This window comes from Cucurbita moschata, unplaced genomic scaffold, assembly GCF_002738365.1.
Source record: "Cucurbita moschata cultivar Rifu unplaced genomic scaffold, Cmos_1.0 Cmo_Scf00045, whole genome shotgun sequence".
Classification (NCBI taxonomy): domain Eukaryota; kingdom Viridiplantae; phylum Streptophyta; class Magnoliopsida; order Cucurbitales; family Cucurbitaceae; genus Cucurbita; species Cucurbita moschata.
The window spans coordinates 480,984-503,499 of record NW_019268561.1 but is presented as its reverse complement, the minus strand read 5'-3'; the positions used below and the strand labels follow the sequence as shown (position 1 = coordinate 503,499).

At 38.8% G+C, this 22,516-nt stretch overlaps 4 protein-coding genes and 1 long non-coding RNA gene across 7 annotated transcripts; 4 read left to right on the top strand and 1 right to left on the bottom strand.

The window, feature by feature from the left end:
* The first annotated feature begins 3,343 nt into the window (after positions 1–3,343).
* On the top strand, positions 3,344–7,357 carry LOC111434565 (beta-xylosidase/alpha-L-arabinofuranosidase 2-like). Its single transcript, XM_023071993.1, has 7 exons — positions 3,344–3,933; positions 4,679–4,966; positions 5,062–5,231; positions 5,399–5,496; positions 5,605–5,955; positions 6,055–6,465; positions 6,594–7,357. Exons 1-7 carry the CDS (start codon positions 3,481–3,483, stop codon positions 7,163–7,165), a joined length of 2,343 nt encoding a protein of 780 aa, XP_022927761.1. The 5' UTR covers positions 3,344–3,480; the 3' UTR covers positions 7,166–7,357.
* On the bottom strand, positions 3,930–5,687 carry LOC111434577. Its single transcript, XR_002708973.1, has 4 exons — positions 5,598–5,687; positions 5,032–5,259; positions 4,732–4,929; positions 3,930–4,040 (listed from the first exon to the last, which is right to left on the bottom strand). It is a non-coding gene; the product is annotated as an uncharacterized LOC111434577 (long non-coding RNA).
* Positions 7,358–8,859: 1,502 nt separating the features above from the next.
* LOC111434572 (glycine-rich RNA-binding protein RZ1A-like) lies at positions 8,860–10,653 on the top strand. The gene is made up of 4 exons (XM_023072004.1): positions 8,860–8,998; positions 9,248–9,366; positions 9,718–10,263; positions 10,350–10,653. The coding sequence occupies exons 2-3, from the start codon at positions 9,256–9,258 to the stop codon at positions 10,237–10,239; spliced, it is 633 nt and encodes a 210-aa protein (XP_022927772.1). The 5' UTR covers positions 8,860–8,998; positions 9,248–9,255; the 3' UTR covers positions 10,240–10,263; positions 10,350–10,653.
* A 2,001-nt stretch (positions 10,654–12,654) lies between these two features.
* Positions 12,655–21,932, top strand: LOC111434570 (NADP-dependent alkenal double bond reductase P2-like). 3 transcript variants are annotated; one of them, XR_002708972.1, is made up of 6 exons: positions 12,656–12,964; positions 13,243–13,420; positions 14,338–14,504; positions 15,047–15,129; positions 15,447–15,917; positions 21,804–21,932. XR_002708972.1 is itself a non-coding variant. In XM_023072003.1 (5 exons), exons 1-4 carry the CDS (start codon positions 12,737–12,739, stop codon positions 15,146–15,148), a joined length of 675 nt encoding a protein of 224 aa, XP_022927771.1. In that variant the 5' UTR covers positions 12,655–12,736; the 3' UTR covers positions 15,149–15,159; positions 15,447–15,586. The 3 variants fall into 3 exon arrangements, 2 of the variants coding, with proteins under 2 accessions (XP_022927771.1, XP_022927770.1); XM_023072003.1 differs by lacking the exon at positions 21,804–21,932 and having other exon boundaries at positions 12,655–12,964; positions 15,047–15,159; positions 15,447–15,586; XM_023072002.1 differs by lacking the exon at positions 21,804–21,932 and having other exon boundaries at positions 15,447–16,065.
* Positions 18,626–21,931, top strand: LOC111434569 (2-alkenal reductase (NADP(+)-dependent)-like). Its single transcript, XM_023072001.1, has 5 exons — positions 18,626–18,905; positions 19,172–19,349; positions 20,425–20,591; positions 21,051–21,133; positions 21,342–21,931. Exons 1-5 carry the CDS (start codon positions 18,675–18,677, stop codon positions 21,718–21,720), a joined length of 1,038 nt encoding a protein of 345 aa, XP_022927769.1. The 5' UTR covers positions 18,626–18,674; the 3' UTR covers positions 21,721–21,931.
* Positions 21,933–22,516: the final 584 nt, after the last annotated feature.

The window sequence follows — 22,516 nt, the reverse complement described above, 5'->3', positions numbered from 1 at the left end:
TTTTTTTTTTTTTTTTTTTTTTTTTTGTAGGGATCGAGCATTTGGAGTGGAATAATAGTGATATTACGAGCAACGAGAAGAGAAATTGAAGCCTATAAGTTGAATGGGTGGCGTTGAGCGCTATTTGGAGTGTCTTGATGCTTGAAACATATAGAAAATGTAACGGCCCCCGTCCACTGCTAGCAAATATTAAACTTTTCCTCAAAGTTTTTAAAACGCGTGTGCTAGAGAAAAGTTTTCACACTCTTACAAAGGGTGTTTCGTTTTTCTCCCCAATCGTTGTGGGATCTCACATTGACACACCACCTCATGTCTACTCGCAGAGGTTTCTACACTCTTATAAAGGGTGCTTTGTTTCTTCCCTAATCGATGTAGGATTTCACAATCCACCCCTTTCAAGGCCCAACGTCCTTATTGGCACACTACCTCGTGTCTACCCCATTCGGAGAATAGCCTCCTCGCTGGCACATCATGTCGTATCTGACCTTGATGCCATTTGTAATGGCTCAGGCCTACCTCTAGCACATATTTGTAAAATAATAATAATAATAATAAATAGACGTAGAGGAAGACAAGTAAAAATTATGGGAAGGGTTTTTGTTTCTATGAAAATAATATTATAACAAATAATGTTTAAATTGTATGATTCAAGCAGCATGAAATAATATTGACGTACTTTTTAATTAAGTTTTATTATAAAACACAATTTAGAAATGATGAAAACATGGAACTCTGATTTTAATGAGACAATTAAGTTTATATTTAAAATAGGTGAAGGCGGGATATAAGTGAAAATGAATTCGAAAGATGAAAGCAACCAAATTTGGAGCTATATAAAACTATCAACTCGATCGGAAGATTTGTCTTATGTATGATGACACGTGTCCAGTGGCCCTTGCACGTGTCATTTATGTTTTATGTTATATGATGATGTGATGATGTTATATGATGACGTGATGTCGTTATATGATGATATGATAATGTTATATGACGACGTGATAATGTTATATGATGATGTGATGATGTGATGACGTTATGTGATGATGTTATATGATGAAGTGATGACGTTAAATGATGACGTGATAACATTAAATGATGATGTTATGACGTTAAATGATGTTGACATGATGATGATGATGATGCATGATAACAAGATGATATGAGACGTTTGATGATAAAATGACTTAATATGATAATGTTCCATATTAAGACGATGTGCATGTATTAAATGTTAAGATGTACTATGACGATGAGTTTTCAAAGACACAATTCTAGTTAATGTTAATGATGATGAATGTATGAAGGTCAATGCGTACATGCTGCCTAGAGTAATGTGTGAACGAGGTATAGGGTTGGGTCATAGAGATGATTTAAAGATGAAAACTATATGGACCTCATGCATTTTGTGTGTTCATATACATCGGAATATTTCCCAATTTATGATGATGAGTACGGAAGTGTACACTATGATGATGATCATCATCATGTCTCGCATGACACTTGGAGTCTGCTAACCTCCAAACGTCACTACGGACAGCTACCTCGACTATGATAGGTCCAACGAGTGCAAACCACCTAGGGATCCACACTTGCACGTGGGGTCGTGTGTAGGGAAGTACTACACATTCAATTTTGTCTAGACCGGAGGCCACCCTATAATGGTTTTTAAATGATAGGTCACTAGATCCTGAGTTGCATGTGTTTCCATTCCCTGGCCCCAATTACGTCACTTGCTGTGTATTTCTTAAAATACTCAAGTCGTATGATAGGCATCCTTGTACGGCTGATGACGACATTACAATCTGAGACCATGACACATGCATAGGTAACCATAATTACTTTCTTCGACTTAGGTTAAAATATGGTGTTTCTAATTTTAGCGTTTATTTATTTTATTTAGCATTTCGTCTTGTCATTTAAAAGATGTTTTCGGAACACGTACGTCCATGACAATATTTTAAAATTGAGTTTACGTTTATGAGGAAGTTTTAAATGTTTAATTTCGCATACGAGTATAGACGATGATGACAGTAGCGACTCTAGATAAATAGAAATTTAGGGTCGTTATATCATTAACATTCGAGATTTATCTCTAAATAAACCACATTAGTACGTGTTACGCTATATTAAAATTTCAGTCGTACAATTCTTGTGTGTAACACCTCATATTTAGAATTCGAACTAGGATTTGAAATTCAAATTTGATATTAGATGGCTCTGTCATTCACGTGCAATATTGTTTCATTAAATCCAACTCACGAACATTCTTACCAAATATATTAAATTTAATGACCCAATTTAATTCACGAACGTTCTTACCAAATATACTCGTTGAACAATGATATCTTAATGATATCTTAATTAAAATCTAAGTTAAGTAAGATAAAAGAATTTTAGAATGAAATCTCAAATTGATTGCAATTTGAGCTTACTCTAGCATAACTAGGGAGATTATTTATTAATCTTATAGCTATGCTTGTGAATCAATGGGCTAATTGTAGCATGGGAACCCATAACAAGAAAAAAAACAAATAATGTTTCCTAAGGCAACTTCACAAGTCAAATAGTCATTATGAACGATTAATGTAAGAAGTCAAATGCCTATCTCGGTGTGGCACTACTCATCTTTTCGGACCCAATGCCTATCTCGGTGGAGCGATAAATCTGTTAAAAGATAACACAAGTGTTCTAAGATGAGCTCAACGAGAACAGAAATCTCGTGTAGAACAAAAGGGTAAAAGCTCGTTTAATTCTGATGTCTAGTACGAATACGAATCGTGAAAGTGTGGCTTATGGATCGCTTAGACGTTCGAGTTATATGTTAAACCCAATTGGAATAAATTCTTTAAAAAAGTGCTTAATTCTTGTTCTGAATGCTTTTAGAAGGGTAAAGTAATTATGTAAATAAAGTAAAATTTTAAAACAAAAGTCATGGAGTTGTAGGGTACCCCACGGCCACCCCCTCAATTTTGTTCCATTAAATTAGATTCCCACTTCAATTCCTTTTTCCCAAACAACCAATCCCAATCCAAAATAAATCAACTTTTGCTTTTCATTTTCTTTTCCTTTTCTTTCCCTAAATTACATTCTAGTCCCTATGGCTCGGGTTTGGCTCGGGTTTGGCTCGGGCTTGGCTCGGGCTTGGCTCGTTCCATCTCTATGTCACATTTAAAGAAGACTTATCCTCGTATGTTAAAAGATAAAGTAATAACGTTTAAGAATCCGGGCTATGTCTTAAAGAGTTTATATGAACATAACTCTACGATGATGACATCGAGCTTACATAGAATACATAATTTAACTAATTTAAATATTTTTTTTTTGCTTTCAAATTATCCATCATGGGTAGCCAAGAAACAACGTGCATTGGTTTTGGGCTTACGTAATTCCATCATCTCTTTCACTATAAAATAATGTTCATTGCATGAACATTACAATATACCCTTTTGTTCACTCTTCCATTAGAGCTCTCTTATTTCCATGGCGGCCAAAATCCAGCTCGCCATGGCTTTCCAAAACAGAGCACCAAAGGTCTCTGTTTTCACATTCTCCGTCTTCTTTTTGCTTCTGTCTCTCTGTTTCTCCCGGAGCTCCGGCCAGCAGGGAACGCCGTTTGCCTGTGATACTGAGAGCAATCCAGCTGTGGCGGGGTTTGGCTTCTGCAATTCGTCACTCGGGTTTGAGGCTCGAGTTGAGGATTTGGTGAAGCGGCTTACATTGACGGAGAAGATCGGGTTTCTGGTCAGCAAGGCTGGGAGTGTGACCCGACTGGGGATTCCGAAGTACGAATGGTGGTCGGAGGCTTTGCACGGTGTCTCTAGAGTCGGTCAGGGGACGAGTTTTTCAACTGTGGTTCCTGGCGCCACCAGCTTCCCTCAGGTCATCTTGACAGCAGCATCCTTCAATGCTACTCTGTTTGAAACCATTGGAAAGGTAATACAAGCAATGCTCCCCTGTTTCTTTGTGTCTCTCTAACTCTGCTTCTGGACAATGTGGGTAGCAGAAATGCTTTAATCAAGCCAAAACAATCTGTTTTTAACCTGCAAAAATGTGTTTTTGAGCATAGCATATAGAACTTGGAATTGTGACTCAGTGAGTTGAGTGCAGAACTCGGAGCTAATATAAGAAGATCCATGAAATCAAAGGTTTTTTCAGATTTCAAGATGATAATAAACCCCATTCTCCTGCAAGTGTATCAGCCTTTTTTTCAGAAGAAAAAGAATCTAATATTTTTCTAGATTATTTCCACCTCATTTTCTGTCAGAAAAAGTAGATATTAGATTACCTTCAACAGCTGCTAATAGGCATGTTATGTGGAGGTGGGTGAAAGATAGTTCAGAAATCTCTTGGCTTAAAGAGGAGAGAGAAAGAGATTCAAAAACTTGCATAAAAAGCTAAATTTATCCAATAATTGCTAGCAAAAGAAAATGGTGGTTGTTGACCTACTGGAGTTTTGTACACAAATTCAAGTGTTTTTTCAAAACTTTGTGATGGTTCCAGCTCAAAAGGAAGATTTTGATTCAGACATTGGAAACTGCCGACAGCTCACATTCTTTTTTTCAGGATAATCTAAACTTTTTTTTCTAAAAAAATAAGCAAATACTCATCAAGAATGAAGAACACGAGTGAAGATTAGATATAATTGAAATGAAAGACATTCTACTTGTTAATTGTGCAGGTAGTTTCAACGGAGGCAAGAGCTATGTACAATGCAGGATTAGCAGGACTCACCTTTTGGTCGCCCAATGTTAACATTTTCAGAGACCCCAGATGGGGCAGAGGCCAAGAGACTCCTGGGGAGGACCCTTTGCTCTCCAGCAAGTATGCTGTCAGCTATGTCCGAGGCCTGCAGCAGCGGGAGGATGGCAATCCCGACCACCTTAAAGTCGCCGCCTGCTGCAAACACTACACTGCCTATGATTTGGATAACTGGAAAGGCACAGATCGTTTTCACTTCAATGCTGTGGTAAATAAAAGATCACTTTCACTATCAATGCTTTGAGTTTGTCAATGGGGTTTTTTTCTTTTTACCTGAAGGTTGTCTTTGTCTTTTGATTGAAGGTGTCCCCGCAAGATTTGGAGGACACGTTTCAGCCACCGTTCAAGAGCTGTGTGATCGATGGCAATGTGGCCAGTGTCATGTGTTCTTACAATCAAGTTAATGGCAAGCCAACTTGTGCTGATCCAGACCTCCTTGCTGGGGTAATCCGCGGCCAGTGGAAATTGAATGGGTATGTTTCTTTCTTTCTTTCCTTTGCCCTGAGTATCAGAACAAAGATGAACTCGTTACACATGGGTCAGCTTACAAATTGAGCTAGATAGAATAAGGAAACCACTTAATGGAAGACTAAATTTGTAGTTTTGGATAATATGTTCCACTAACATAAGATAATTGCAGATACATAGTTTCAGATTGTGATTCAGTAGAAGTTCTTTACAACAAACAACACTATACCAAGACGCCCGAGGAGGCTGCAGCAATATCTATATCGGCAGGTAAATCATTTGCTACAATTAGTTTCAGGAAGAACTTTGTCAATTCCAGTGTTCTCGTGTATTATACTTGAAAGAGAATGATTCAATGAGATAGGATTTACCTAACAGGGTTGGATCTTGACTGTGGCAACTTTCTTGGGGAACATACCGAAGCAGCGGTTACGGCAGGCCTGGTGAATGAGACGGCCATTGATAGGGCGGTTTCTAACAATGCTATGACATTGATGCGGTTAGGCTTCTTTGATGGCAATCCCAGCAAGCAGCTTTATGGAAAGCTAGGTCCAAACGATGTTTGCACACCAGAGAATCAGGAGTTGGCTCGAGAGGCTGCAAGACAAGGCATAGTTTTGCTTAAGAACAGCCCAAAATCTCTGCCCTTATCTCCCTCTGCAATCAAATCATTGGCAGTAATTGGCCCCAATGCAAATGTCACAGACACCATGATTGGAAACTACGCAGGTAAACTTTTTTCTGAAATTTCGTCTTCGAATCTAGTCGCCAACTTGCTCTGCTCGTCAAAAGACGAAACCATGTTCTGACTTGGTTATCATTTTGCAGGCATACCGTGCAAATATACAACACCATTACAAGGCCTATCAGCCATAGTATCCACCTCATATCAGCCTGGCTGCATCGATGTGGCTTGCGTCTCTGCCCAGCTAGATGAAGCAAAGAAGATAGCAGCATCAGCAGATGCCACAGTTCTCGTAGTAGGAACAAATCAATCGATTGAAGCCGAGAGTCGAGACAGAGTCGACCTGAATCTTCCAGGACAGCAGGCACTTCTAATCACAGAAGTGGCAAAAGCATCAAAAGGACCTGTGATTCTTGTCATAATGACTGGTGGAGGCATGGATGTAACATTTGCCAAAAACGATGACAAAATTACAAGCATCTTATGGGTTGGTTTCCCTGGCGAAGCTGGGGGTGCTGCCATAGCCGATGTAATCTTTGGGTCCTTCAATCCAAGTAAGTTTCTCTACTTCTCCAACCATAGAATTCACTTTATTTCAACTAACTACCATGAAAACAATTAAACTACTGTACTTAAGAAGAACAAAATTTTCAAAAACTCATTGAGGCATTTCATCGAACAGGTGGTAGACTACCCATGACCTGGTACCCACAATCATACGTAGAGAAGGTCCCAATGACAGACATGAGAATGAGACCAGATGCATCTACTGGATATCCAGGAAGAACATACAGATTCTACAAAGGAGAAACAGTATACTCCTTTGGGGACGGATTGAGTTACACAGATTTCAAACATCACCTTGTACAAGCCCCAGAGATGGTATCGATCCCTTTGGAAGAAGGCCACACTTGCCGCTCGTCAAAATGCTATTCGCTAGACGTTGTCCAAGAGAGCTGCCAAAACCTGGGATTCGAGGTTCATCTAAGAGTGAAGAATCTCGGACAGAGATCAGGAAGTCACACAGTTTTTCTGTATTCATCACCACCATCGGTACACAATTCGCCTCAGAAACACCTTCTAGGCTTCGAAAAGGTATCTCTCGAAGCCGGCGGAGAAACGGTGGTTCAATTCAAAGTGGACGTATGTAAGGATTTGAGTGTTGCCGACGAAACCGGAAGCCGGAAAGTTGCATTGGGCCTTCATGTTCTTCATGTAGGAACATTGAAACACTCGTTGAACATCGGGGTTTGAATCGGAAGTGCCGTTTAGCTCTTCCACCGCCGCCGCTCCCGGTGGATGATGCTGAATCGTCGCTGTTATGCATTATGGTAGGAGGGGAAATCAAAATTGTAAAATAATTTGAGAGAGTTGTAAGAATTTTCTCAATTCTTATATAAAAATACACAGAATTGGAGGAAAAAATTGGGGAAAATTCAGTCTCAATTTCATGATTGATTTGCAAATGAATGCTCGACTGAGCCACTTCGAATGGCGTGAGCCGCATGCGGGAAGACCTGCACGTACAGTTTTTAGGAGGATCTGGTCGAAAGACCGGCCGGCACCCACCTGACTAGAGGGACTGAGAAATTAATAGAGTACAAAACTTATCTTCAAAGGGCGATTGTGGAGATTCGAGTACTGCCTGCCTTTTAGGGAAGCCCGGGAAGGTATTCGAGTACTATCTTCGTTGGAATGATGCCTTTTGGAGAAGCCCAAAGCAAAGCTCCACCACCTCAAAGTGGATAATATCATACCATTGCGGAGATCTTAACATTTCAACAACACTTGAAGTGAGGAATTCGAACACATGATCTCTTAATCTAAGATACATGTCAATTGCCACTAAACTGTACAAACCGTTCAAATCATCACCTCATTAAAATTCTAATATTAAAAAATAGCGTGTGTGCTCGATTTAGAGGTTCGACTAACACGAGTGTGATGTTTATAATTAATAAAATTTACTGAAGGCTCGAGAGAGTTAACTAACACAAGCGTCACATTCCACATTATCTAAGTTCCTAATTAATATGACCCATATGTCTCGACATCATTCCAAGTTATGGGATGTCGTCGGCCATTGCATCTCATTGAGTCATGCCATCGAGAATAGGCCCACGTGTCGTTCATAATATTGGGACATCTCAAACATCCATTCATCTAGATTTTATCGAGTCATTAGACCTTTCCGTGTCCATGTCATACCAAATAATGGGTGTATGATCCAACCTCCAATACATGAGTTGGAGCGCAATGTTGGCATACCTGTTCCATCTGATATTGTACTTGAAAAATTCATTTCAAAGTAAGTCACCTAAGACACTCGTCTCGTAACGCTCGCTCTCACTATGACACATGTAGAGCCTAAGGGTGGTGGAGAACTGACCATATCTATGCCAGAGATAGTGTAGATATGATTTTGGCAAACGGTCATATGATGCAGTGGAACGTCCGCCCAATATTCAATTAACACCAAATTTGGCGAGCTTCCGTATTACATATGGATGGACTTGACTCTAAAATCGCATACCCAAATTTGCTTTAAAACCCCGACCTTCATGGTTAAGGCTCGGGGGTCCTACCCAACCCTTCGGTAAGTCTATCTTTGACACTCTTGTCTACTCATTACCTCCTTTTTTACCTATGCCTCGACTTGACTTCAATGTATACCTTATATGGTGTGTTCGATGATGCACCATCCTCCTCGGTCCCCACGTGGGCGGTTGGTTGGTTGGTTGGGTGTCACTTGGTGTCGCTACCTTGTCATGAGTGCACGTGAAGGTCACAGCCTATTCTTCGTACGTACTCGATCTTTGTGAATTCTTCGCCTGGTAGAGAGTCCATAAAAACTTGAATATGGGCCGAGTCCATAAAAGTTTTTGAATATGGGCCGAGTCCACTAAAACGGCCCACTGTGACGATTAATAAATCACTGCAGCAGCGAAGGTCTCCAATTTGTTGACTGGCTCTTTGCCCTACAACCAGTTTAACCATTCCACCATCACTACCGCCTTTGGTTCCTCTCGAAAGTGAATCGAATTCTAGGGCTTTCGTTCTTCGGAAATTGTTAGCTCAATTTTGCTGGTAACATTTTTTTTCCTTCTCTCTGTTTACATTTAATGATTTTGTTAATTCAATATGCTCGAGAAAAGTATTGAAATTATACATGTTTAATTCCGTAATCGGCTGAATTTTGGTATTTTGATTCTTCCGATCGAGGAAGTTCTTGAGTATTTTCTTCTGTTGAGTTAATTGCGTTTTCTTTTAATTTTCTTGATGCTGGATTTCCTCGAATTATTCGCACTCTTTTCATTATGTGGTTCTTCGATGTAGCTCGTGTAATGGCTGAAGAGGGGGAGTATCGGTGCTTTATTGGCGGCCTTTCTTGGTCAACTAGTGACAGAGGTCTTAAAGAAGCATTCGAAAAGTTTGGCCATCTTCAAGAGGCCAAGGTATCTGATTTGTTTTTTTTCGTATTTTAGCTGATTATAGTCTAAATTCTTGCTGCTGTATTACGGTTCATTTTTCTGTTTAATCTTGGAATGGATGCTGCTTGCCATTGGGTCTTTCTATTTTGTCATATCTTCCTTGAAATAAAATGGTGAAAAGAACTCCTTGAGTTATGATTCTTCTATACACATTTAATGGCTATTGATTAATGTTTAAAAATAGAAATGTGAGAAATGTGAGGTTGGTGCTTGTTGCATTTGATGATAATGGATGATACCGTAAGGTCTCTGCTGCTTAAGGATGTTCCATAGTCACCCTTAGCATTTTTTGATGATGCATCATCTGTTTCGCAGGTAGTTGTTGACAAGTTTTCTGGACGTTCCCGTGGTTTTGGTTTTGTTACTTTTGATGAGAAGAAAGCTATGGATGAGGCAATCAAAGCCATGAATGGAATGGATTTAGATGGCCGGGCTATTACAGTTGATAAGGCTCAGCCTAACCAAGGTTCAGGTAGAGACAACGATGGTGATCGTCCACGTGGTCGTGACAACGAGCGTGATCGAAATCGAGATTTTGGTGGTGGGCGTGGATCTAACAGTAGAGATTGCTTTAAATGTGGGAAGCCAGGGCATTTTGCCCGGGAATGTCCCAGTGAAGGCGGTAGAGGAGGTAGGTATGGAGGGAGGGATGACAAATATAGTGGCGGCGGCGGCGGTGGCAGTGGTCGTTATGGACCAGATCGAAATGGAGATAGATCTGGTGGGCGCAATAGGGATACTGGTGATCGAGGAGGTTCGGGAAGTGATCGATACAGTCGCGACCGCTCTGGGCCATATGAACGACGGAGTTCAGGTTCTGGTGGCTTTCGTTCTTGATAGAATCGTGTCTTCTCTGTTAAGGTGTGTAATTCATCTTAACTCGACTGGTTGATTCATTATGGCTGCCTTGTACTGATGGCTTGAATTTATCTCCACATTAATTGCAGCTTACATGGAGGGATCTTGCTGTTATGTCCTGCAGAGTGTTAATGTTTCTTTCAACAGGTTGTCTATGTTACAGTTCAGATATCTGAAGTGCAGAACTTGGCGTTAGTATTGAGACATTTGTGTTCCTATGTGATGAATTTGGTATCTTGGTACAATGGTGTCTAATGTGTTCTTGACATATTCATTCAAATCTGGTTTTATGGTCTTTGAATGCCAATGTAGCTGCTGGATTACTTATCACAGGGAAATTGCAATAACTGCTAAAAATTTCTATTAAAGTACAACTAGACCTGGTTTTTGATCTGGATGGGTATTGAGAGGATCGGGTTTTTGATAAGCTGCGACTAGTGATCTGTGTCCCGACCCGGAAAGTTGGAAGTGAAATCTCCATTTCAGGATGTTCTTCCCATTGTCTTGGAGGAATTTACAGGTAATTACTCTTCTTTCTGGTGCCTTCTACTAGTATGATGTCCTATCTATCTATCATCTGTTGTGTTATATTGATTGTGTAAACTTTTTGGCAGCATTGTTCCTTTTTATGATCTTTTTGGGTGCATAATACCGTTTCTTGTTAACTTAAAACATACCAAAGCCTTTGGGATGCTCAAGCAATTTTGCAAATAAAATCATTTAATCTACAAATACGTCCTGCTGGCTTATGGTCGAGTGGTCTCGTACACGCTAAAACGCTCGGCAAGTTGTTTGGAAGCTCTTGAGAGTTCAGCAACTGCTGCCCTATCTTTTCCACTTGTGAGTCCTATTTCCAGTCTGCTCTTGTTGGGGAGTCTTTTGGTGTTCTTGGTTTTGTTTGCGGAGATTGATTCAGATGTTTGGAGTTTCTATGATGATCATCATCGTCCCTTTCACCTTGTCTGCTTGTTGGATGATAAGTCTGGTTCCTTGTCCTTTGAGGTTTCTTTCTGTTCTTTTCCTTGTCTGTTATACGATTAAAGGAAACCATCTCGTGTCGCCTCTTCCCCGTTTGCTATACCATGTGGAAAGTGTTATAGGTGTGACCGAGGAAGCTAAATAGCGTCCCGACACGACCCCGACACCAACCCCGACACCAACCCCGACACCAACCCGGACAACAAATGTTTACAGATTATACTGCAAACTCCTTCGGCTTTTTTGTTCTTTTCATGATTTCTTGCCCATGGTTGCTTTCTTGTATCAATTGTCATATAGGATGGTTTTTATTTTTATTTTTTTATTCATTTATACATTCTTTTTCTCCATACATGAGACATTTGTGATTGTTTTGTTGTTACCTAAATCTTCGTATTTCCTTTAAAATAATAAAAAAAAATTCACGGGTTTAATTGAAATAACCCGTAAACTGAAATATTAAGTCTGATCGGGCGTTTTTATGAAATGTCAAAGGGTAATATTAAAATTTTTTATATGACATTTTAATATTTGTTATGAAAGAAATGTTTAAAATTTTGTTTTATTTGTTTTAAAATAATTGTGAAATGCTAACGGGTAGTATTGAAATAATGGACAAAAAGTAAAAATATTTTAATTTAGTCATTTAAAAATAGCCATGTTAGAGTAAGAAATTAATCAATTAAAAAAAAAGAATATTTAAATAAACGGCCAAATTAGAAGTCAATATAGGGGGTATTTTAAAAATATTTAATTTTAGCGGAAAATAATAGGCAAATATTTATATAATCAAAATTATATATATACACTGTTTATTCGATATTCTATTCTAAATCTTAAAGCTTGATCATTCCCTACAAAGATTTCGAAAAACATGGATATTTACTTGATATTTTTAGCACGTCTCGGTTTGGAGTTTTCAAATTAGGGTTTTGATTTTCAGCAGTTTTTTATTGTTTTATACAACTCCGTTTCATTGACATTCTATTCTAAATAGTAAAGCTTGATCGTTGCCCACAAAGATTTCGAAAAACATGGAAAGTTACTCGATTTTTTTAGCACGTGCTTCAAACAACGTCCCGGTTTGAGGTTTTTAAATTAGGGTTTCGATTTTAAGCCCTTTTTGCTCTTTTATACACTCAATTTCTTCTACAGTCTATTATCGTTACTTTCCGAGTATATTGATAATTTATTTTAAATATTGGAAGCTAAGTTGTATAAATTACACCAATGATTGATGTTAATATGTATTAAAAAAATTCGATTTTTTTAAAAAAAAATATATTAAAATATCTGGTGGGGACCAATTTTGAATGCTGGAAATCAAAAATAGAAATAATTTTATAATTGAGTCATTTTAAGATAGCCACGTCAGGTACAAGGTTTAGCCTTCTAATCCAAATTCGGCCATTAATTATAGCATTATCATATCTCCCCGTCTAGGCGAGTGTGAGAAATTTGAGAGAAAATTGAGAGAAAATTGAGAGAAAATTGAAAAATGGCGAATCTGGGCGACGAAGTGAAGAACAAGCAGGTGATTTTTCGGGATTTTGTTAGCGGTTTCCCTCAGGAATCCGATTTCATTTTTTCCAGTAGTAGCATTAGATTGAAGCTTCCTGAAGGCTCAAATGGCGTATTGCTCAAAACACTCTATCTTTCTTGCGATCCCTTCATGCGAATGCTCATGGAAAGTCGCCCCGCTGCAATTTCTTATTCTCCTGGCTCGGTAATTTAGTTTCCTTTGCTCTATGATTTCTTTTTTCTCCGTCCTGTTACGTGCTTTTCTTGTTTTTCTATGATCGGATCGGGTGGAGTTTTCTTGAGTTTCTTGATTAGGTTATATATGAATTATCCCGCCTGTTGATCTTGAATGTGATTATGATATTGAAGGAAATTTGTATTTGTACTGTTAGTCATAGCTAGGATGTTGATGGAAGGAAACTTCAGATGCACGAAAATGAAATTTAAGGTGATCGTTTAATTCTCTGCTGGAAATATTTGCAGTTGCTATTTGGGTTTGGAGTAGCCAGAGTTCTGGAGTCTGCACACTCGAATTTCAAGGAAGGTGATCTTCTTTGGGGAATGTTGAAATGGGAAGAATACTCTGTCGTTGAGGAGCCTGAAAAACTCTTCAAAATCCAGCATACGGATGTGCCCCTCTCATATTATACTGGAATTCTTGGTATAGTTTTCTGTTTGAATTTTCCTGAATTTTTAATTTACTGATTGTGGAAGAGTAGTATAGTGATTTTGTGAATAGTTCTTTGAAGCAAAGCAGGTTTGGATAAGAACTTTGTGAAGAGGCATAACTAAGAGCCACGAGGACTTAAGAGTGTCTTTAGAACTTTTGTAGTCACGTTTGGTAAAATTTGTAGAGTACTTTTGTTACAGCCCAAGCCCACTGTTAGTCGATAGGATTCTCTTTGGGCTTTCCCTTTAGGGCTTCCCCTCAAGGTTTTTTAAAATGTCTTCTTGGGAGAGATTTCCACACCTTGTAAAAAATGTTTCGTTCACCTCCTCAACCGATGTAGGATCTCACAATCCACACCCCCTTCGCGGCCCTCAGCATCTTCGCTGGCATTCTTTCCCTTCTCCAATCGATCTGGGACCCCCAATCCACTCCCCTTTGGGGCCCAACGTCCTTGCTTGCACACTGCCTCTTGTCCACCCCCCTTCGAGGCTCAACCTCCTCGTTGACACATTGCTCGGTGTCTGGCTTTGATACCATTTGTAATGGCCCAAGCCCATTGCTAACAGATATTGTCCTCTTTGGGCTTTCCCTTTCAGGCTTCCCCTCAAGGTTTTTTAAAACGCCTCTTCTAGGGAGAGGTTTCCACACCCTTATAAAAAATGTTTCGTTCTCCTCCCCAACCGATGTGGGATCTCACAATTTTGGGTGACAATAACTCATTCTTCACACTCCTAAAAATCATACCAAACTCACTCGTATTCTTATATTCTAAAAACTTCTATATCATGTTTGTCACTTAAACATGTATGATACCTTCTGTTTGAGAAAGTGATAAATGTCAGGGGAAGTTTTCTCATTGGTTTTGTTGATGTTGAACCTTATATTTGATACATAATTAATGTTCACAGGCATGCCTGGTATAACTGCTTATTTTGGATTTCATGATATATGCTCCCCCAAGAAGGGAGAATACGTGTTTGTATCAGCAGCTTCTGGTGCTGTTGGTCAACTTGTTGGCCAATTAGCAAAATTGATGGGTTGTTATGTTGTTGGGAGTGCTGGAAGCAGAGAGAAGGTAAGCTATTTTGTTAAAGTTTGCTTCTATGACCTCTTTCTCGCAATCATTCATTTCTTCGATGAAATTTAGTTTCATGCAATGGGACAACCGTTCATTCTCTGTTCAAGATTCTGTGATATTTATTCATCTATGCAAATGTGCTGATTTAAATTTTCTTTTATCAATATTTGATTGATAGATATATGTTGGTTGTTGAATCTTAATTTGGTTCCTAAATCTTAATGCTGGTATTGTTTTAGTCCATCAATCTATGCATGAAAATTATTGGGTAAACTACAAATTTAGTCAATGTACTTATTTCAAGGTTTGGGGGCTAAAATAAGATAAGCATCAAAGCTTAGGAACTAGATTTGATTTAAGCCAAGTGACATATAGATGTAGTTTTGAGTTTTGAAAAGGTCTAATATTTCTAAGGTTGTTTGAATTTTGCAGCTTATACTTTCTGATCATTTTTTGCTCATTGCATCGAACAAAGGATTCTTATTCTCCCCATACATTCTACTGAAATATCAATTTCATGTCTTATATGCCTGAAATAGATTGAGCTGCTGAAAAACAAGTTCGGATTTGATGAGGTTTTCAACTACAAGGAAGAACGCGACTTAAATGCTGCACTAAAGCGGTTAGTTTCCCTTCTGTAATGTGCCTCTCTGTTGGTATCTGGTAACCATGTATGTAAGGGTATAATCGGTGATATGACAGCAAAAGCAATAAGAAATCCGATATCATGTATGTAAGGGTATAATCGGTGATATGACAGCAAAAGCAATAAGAAATCCGATATAGAATAACATAGATGGACTGCACGGGGGATTGCCTAAAACAACAGAAAATTGTAGCGGCTTCCCAATTAGGATTTAGCTGAACAGTTGAACTTCTGACTTTACTTCTAATTCATAATCTTGAAAATGGAACCTTTGTATGTTATTTTGGTGGCAGATGCTTCCCTGAAGGTATCGATATTTACTTCGAAAATGTAGGAGGGAAGACGCTCGATGCTGTGCTTTTAAACATGAGACCTCATGGTCGGATTTCTGTATGTGGAATGATATCTCAATACAATCTTGGTCAGTCTGAGGGTGTGCATAATCTCTTGCGTCTCGTGACTGAGCGGATTCGCATGGAAGGTTTCGGTGCTCCCGATTATTTCCATCGCTATGCCGAGTTCTTAGAAGCAATGCTGCCTTATATCCGAGAAGGGAAAATAACATATGTCGAGGACACGGTTCACGGCCTTGAGAGCGGACCAGCAGCTTTGATTGGACTCTTTAGTGGTCGCAATGTTGGGAAACAAGTAGTTGCCATTTCCTCAGAATGATTCTGGTGCTGTTGGTTTCTTCCGTAATCCTTTCTCATTCCATTTGGGTCTCAGGTCTCGTATTGATCTTCAAATGAACCATACATAAACTAGTTTCTATCTCCACAAAGAGCGCCAGGTATTTCATTACTATCATGCTGTATAATATATGAACAATAAGGCAGATGATTGGTTTGTGTAATGCAGCTGTGTTTGAGTAATGCAAGTAGTCTTGTTTTCAATGTACTTGCCATTTAGTCAGTTACTTATTTTTCATTGAGAAACGATGATTTTTTCGAGGTACAACTTCGAAGTTTCTTTCGGAAACTTTAATTTCACACGGAGTTGTAGAAGAATGAAAATTTACTTCAACCTCTCCGTTAACAAGTTATTTTATCATCTTTCGAAGGTTATGAAGAGGATAGCAAGAGGAGGAGTATAACCGTCTAAGTCCATCACTAGCAGATATCGTTCCCTTTAGACTTTCCCTTCTAAGTTTTTCCTCAAGGTTTTAAAATGCGTCGGCTAGGGAAAAGTTTTCACATTCTCATAAAGAATGTTTTGTTCTCATCTCTAATCGATGTGGGATCTCACAATCTCTTCCCTACAGGTCCCAGCATCTTCGTTGGCACTCGTTCCCCTCTTCAATCGATGTCGTTCCTCTCTTCAATCGATGTGAGATTTTACAATCCATCCCCTTCAGAGCCCAGCGTTTTCATTGGCACTCGTTCCTCTCTCCAATTAATGTTGGATCTCACAATTCACCCCCCTTTGGGGCCTAACATCCTCGTTGGCACACCACTCGGTGTCCAATCCCCCTTTGGGACTCAACGTTCTCACTAACACATTGCTTAATGTCTGGCTCTGATACCATTTGTAACAGCTCAAGCCTATCCCTAATAGTAGATATTGTTGTCTTTAGGCTTTCCTTCTTGGCTTCTCCTAAATGTTTTAAAATAAGTTTGTTAGAGAGAAGTTTTCACTCTTATCAACAATGTTTCATTCTCCACTCTAACTGATGTGGGATCTCACAAGAAGTACGGTGGATTGGCTCAACAAATAGTGTAAATCAACGAAAATATGCACTAAACCAAACTTAACTTAGAGATGACTTGGACGCATGCCTCGGTTGAGTTGGGGTCTTTAGATTGGTGTCGGGGCTTCATGTGGGTTGAGGGATGAAGTTGTTGGACAGGGCGTGACGTACGAGAGCTGGAGCGGCTCTTGGTTGCTGATGTTGAGGTTGCTGAGCTTGCTGCTTTTGCTAGTTTGCTAGGTCGGTCTGTGGGTTAGGTCCGACTCGATTCGTCTATGGATCTTTTCTTCTTCACCCAATTTTTTGATTCGAATATCTGGCAACATTTTTCAATGGCGATATGTGACGATGGTATTCCCTTCATAGCGGATAACGCTGAATCCCCTCCAACAGCCAATTCACGGTGGCGTGGTTAATCTAGGAGTTATTGAAGAAGATTTTAACATTAAACTCATGAATAACTACTTATCCGAGTGGGGGGAAAGAATTTGAGGCGATTGATCAAGGATTTGAGGCGATTGATCCCACAAAGCACCCTACAACCACGAGAATAATTGACGACCAACAAGTTTGAAACCAAAACTGAACGATGATAGAGGATTCTATGAGTGTTTACTCTACAAATGACGTTCAACATTTGGTTCTACAGTTTCTACGGGGACCAAGAAAGCAAGAGCTTAGCCATTGAGAATCACTTGTGTCATAAATTGTCAAAATTTATACCCTAAAGTGTGAGATCTTACATCAGTTAAGAGGGAAACGAAACATTCTTTACAAGTGTGTAGAAAACTCTTCTTAGTAGATGCGTTTTAAAAACTTTGGGGAGGAAGCTCGAAAGTGAATGCTTAAAGAGGACAATATCTACTAGCGGTGGGCTTACGGCATTACAAATGATATCAGAGTCCGACATCGGACGGTGTGCCAGCGAGGACATTGAGCCCCAAAGGGAGATGGAGGTCGGACAGTGTGCCAGCGAAGACGTTGAACTGTTTTAGAGAAAGAGCAAAATGGACATATATAAGAGGCATTTGTGATTGTTTTGTTGTTACCTCAATCTTCATATTTCATTTGTTTCTAAGTTCAGTGCTAAATTATAGTTTATCATATATATTATATTGAATATTTTATTATAAGACAAATATATAATATTTACCTTCTCACGATAGGTATGTTTCCATTTATTAGTCTTACCATATCTATAATTTATTTGATTATAAATAAGATAACTTTCACACCATTTAGGGGTAGATTTATGCAAACATAAACATTCTGACAATTTATATTTTTAATTTTTTTTTTAAAAAAAGATATATATTAAAAAGTGAAAAAAAAAAATTGAAATAATTTTATAATTTAATTATTTTAAGATAGCCACGTCATACCATGCATAGTCCAAATTTGGCGATTAATTAGCATTACCATATCTATCTACCCATCTAAACAAGTGTGATAAAGTTGAAAAATGGCGGGCGACCAGGTGAAGAATATGTCGGTGACTTTAAAATGTTTCATTAATTATTTTATTTTCTTAAAAAAATTAAAAAAATATCATTACCAGTCAGTACTATGACGAGTTATAGAAATTATACTAGCGAAACATTATATTATATTTTTTTGTTTATGAAATATTATTAAATTTATTAAAATGTTTTATTGTTTTTTAATAAAAAAGTGATATTATAATTTATGTATTAAAAATGATGATTTGTTAAAGAGATATATATTAAAAAATTAAAATAATTAAAATAATTTTGTAATGTTGAAATTATAAGTAGCTGAAGGTTTAGCTCATAGTTCAAATTCGGTTATTAATTAGCATTACCAGAATTGAAAAATGGCGAATCTCGGGGGCGGCGAAGCGAAGAACAGGCAGGTGATTTTTCGGGATTTTGTTAGCGGTTTCCCTCAGGAATCCGATTTCATCGTTTCCAGTAGTAGCATTAGATTGAAGCTTCCTGAAGCTTCAAATGGCGTATTGCTCAAAACGCTCTATCTTTCTTGCGATCCCTTCATGCGATTTCTCATGGAAAGTCGACCTCCCTCGACTTCTTATTCTCCTGGATCGGTAATTTCATTTCCTTTGCTGTATGATTTCTTTTTTCGTCCCTCTCGTTACGTAGTTGATCGGATGAGGTGAGTTTTCTTGAGTTTGTAGATTATGGTATGTGTAAGTTGTTATTCCGCGTGTTGATCTTGAATGTGATGATGATATTGAAGGAAATCTGTGTTTGTACTGTTGGTCATAGCTTGGAAGTTGAGGGAGGAAACTTGAGATGCACGTAAATGAAATTTTGAGATGATCGTTTATTTCTCTGCTGGAAATATTTGTAGTTGCTATTTGGGTTTGGAGTAGCCAGAGTTCTGGAGTCTGCACTCTCGAATTTCAAGGAAGGTGATCTTCTTTGGGGAATGTTGAAATGGGAAGAATACTCTGTCGTTGAGGAGCCTGAAAAACTCTTCAAAATCCAGCATACTGATGTGCCCCTCTCATATTATACTGGAATTCTTGGTATAGCTTTTCGTTTCAATTTTCCTGAATTTTTAGTTCACTGATTGTAGAAGAGTAGTACAGTGATTTTGTGAATAGTTCTTTGGATAAGACCTTTGTGAAGAAGCATAACTAAGACCCAAGAGGACTTGAGAGTGTTTTTAGAACTTTTGTAGTCACGTTTGGTAAAATTTGGAGAGTACTTTTGTAACGGCCCAAGTCCACTTTTGGGCTTTCCCTTTCGGGCTTAAAACTCTTATTCTAGGGAGAGGTTTTCATATTTCGTTCTCCTCCCAAATGATATGGGATTTCACAATTCAACACCCCCTTCAAGGTCCAGCGTCTTTGCTGGCATTTGTTCCCTTTTCTAATCGATGTGGGACCCCGCAGTCCACCCCGCTTCGGGGCTAGTGTTCTTGCTAGCACATCGCCTCTTGTCCACCCCCCTTTGAGGCTCAACCTCCTCGCTAGCACATCGCCCGGTGTCTGGCTCTGATACCATTTGTAATGGCCTAAGCCCACCGCTAGTACATATTGTCCTCTTTGGGCTTTTCCTTTCGGGCTTTCCCTCATGGTTTTTTAAAACACCTCTACTAGGGAGAAGTTTCCACACCCTTATAACGAATGTTTCGTTTTCCTCCCCAACCAATGTGGGATCTCACAATCCACACACCCTTCGGGGCCCACGTATTTGCTAGCATTCGTTCCCTTCTCCAATCGATTGGGACCCTCCAATCCATCCCCCTTTGGGGCCCAACGTTCTTGCTGGCACACCGTCTCTTGTCCAACCTCCTCGCTGGCACATCGCTTGGTGTCTGGTTCTGATACTATTTGTAACAGCCCAAGTCCACCACTAGTAGATATTGTCCTTATAAAGAATGTTTCGTTCTTCTCCCCAACCGATGTGAGATCTTCACAATTTTGAGTGACAAGAACTCATTCTACACATTCCTAAAAATCATACCAAACTCACTCAGTATTCTTATATTCTAAAAACTCTTACATCATGTTTGTCACTTAAACATGTATGATACCTTCTGTTTGAGAAAGTGATAAATGTTGAACCTTATATTTGATACATAATTAATCTTCACAGGTATGCCTGGTATAACTGCTTATTTTGGATTTCATGAAATATGCTCCCCCAAGAAGGGAGAATATGTGTTTGTATCAGCAGCTTCTGGTGCTGTTGGTCAACTTGTTGGCCAATTAGCAAAATTGATGGGTTGTTATGTTGTTGGGAGTGCTGGAAGCAGAGAGAAGGTGAGCTATTTTGTAAAAGTTTGCTTCTATGTCCTCTCTCCCAATCATTCATTTCTTTGATGAAATTCAGTCTCATGCAATGGGAAAACCGTTCATTCTCTTTTCAAGATTCTGTGATATTTATTCATCTATGCAAATATGCTGTTCTAAATTTTCTCTTATCAATATTTGATTGATTGATATGTTGATTGTTGAATCTTAATGCTAGTTTTGTTTTAGTACATAAATCTATGCATGAAACCTAACTATAAATTTAGTCAATGTACTTATTTCAAGTTTTGGGGGCTAAAATAAGATAAGCATCAAAGCTTAGGAAGTAGATAAAATCTAAACCAAGTAACAAGTAGGTGTAGTTTTGAGTTCTGAAAAGGTCTAATATTTACAAGGTTGTTTGAATTTTGCTACTTTCTGATCAATTTTTGCTCATCGATGATTTCATGTCTTATATGCCTGAAATAGATTGAGCTGCTGAAAAACAAGTTCGGATTTGATGAGGTTTTCAACTACAAGGAAGAACGTGACTTAAATGCTGCACTAAAGCGGTTAGTTTCCCTTCTGTAACGCGCCTCTTCGTGGGTATCTAGTAAACATGTATGTAAGGGTATATGATCGATGATTTGACTGCAAAAGCAATAAGAATCCTACAGAATAACATCATCATAACATAGATGGACTGCACGGATGATTGCCTAAAACGATAGAAAATTGTAGGGCCGCCTTCCTTATCTTTCTATGTTATTTTGGTGGCAGATGCTTCCCTGAAGGTATCGATGTTTACTTCGAAAATGTAGGAGGGAAGACGCTCGATGCCGTGCTTTTAAACATGAGACCTCATGGTCGGATTGCAGTATGTGGAATGATATCTCAATACAATCTTGGTCAGTCTGAGGGTGTGCATAATCTCTTGCGTCTTATGACTCAGCGGGTTCGTATGGAAGGTTTCCGTGCTCCCGATTATTTCCATCGCTATGCCGAGTTCTTAGAAGCAATGTTGCCTTATATCCGAGAAGGGAAAATAACCTATGTCGAGGACACGGTTCATGGCCTCGAGAGCGGACCAGCAGCTTTGATTGGACTCTTTAGTGGTCGCAATGTTGGGAAACAAGTAGTTGCCATCTCCACAGAATGATTCTGGTGCTGTTGGTTTCTTCCATAATCCTTTCTCATTCCATTTGGGTCTATCGTTCATATGAACCATACATAAACTAGAAGTTTGTTTCTATCTCCACAGAGGTCGCCAGGTATTTCATTACTATCATGCTGTATAGTATATGAAAACTAAGGCTGTGTGTAAGAGTAATGCTAGTAGTCTTATTTTCAATGTACTTGTCTCCGTTTCTGTAATGCCCCTAGTTTTCTTTAACCTAATTAGCGACGTCATCTTGCATTCATATGATAAAAATGCAAAAATTTATATAAGACAACATTAATAACAACATGCTCATTATTATAAGTAGTTCGTAACACGAAGGACCGACCTAATTTCGGAAATCAATCAACAACTAACTAGGAGAAACAAATGCAAATAATTATTATTCGAAAGAATTTCGAAAGAATTTCGAACAAAACATCTACTGCCCTACAAGCCCTCCCTAAGACTTCCATGGCTTTTGCAGCGTTCATTGTCAACCGTACATGGGAGTCTTGCCCTTACCTGAAAATATAGGTAGCACGTGGCTTAAGTATTTTACAAAATACTCCCTAAGACTTCTATGGCCTTCGCAGCGTTCACTGTCAACCGTACATGGGGGCCTTGCCCTTACTTGAACATATAGGTAGCACGTGGCTTGAGTATTTTACAAAATACCGAGTAAGTTGCCTCATTGTTGAGGTTAGGCATACAATACACACTCAAAACACATGCAGATCACGTGCAGTGCACAAGCATAAAAAAAAAAAAAAAAAAAAAAAAAAAAAAAAAAAAA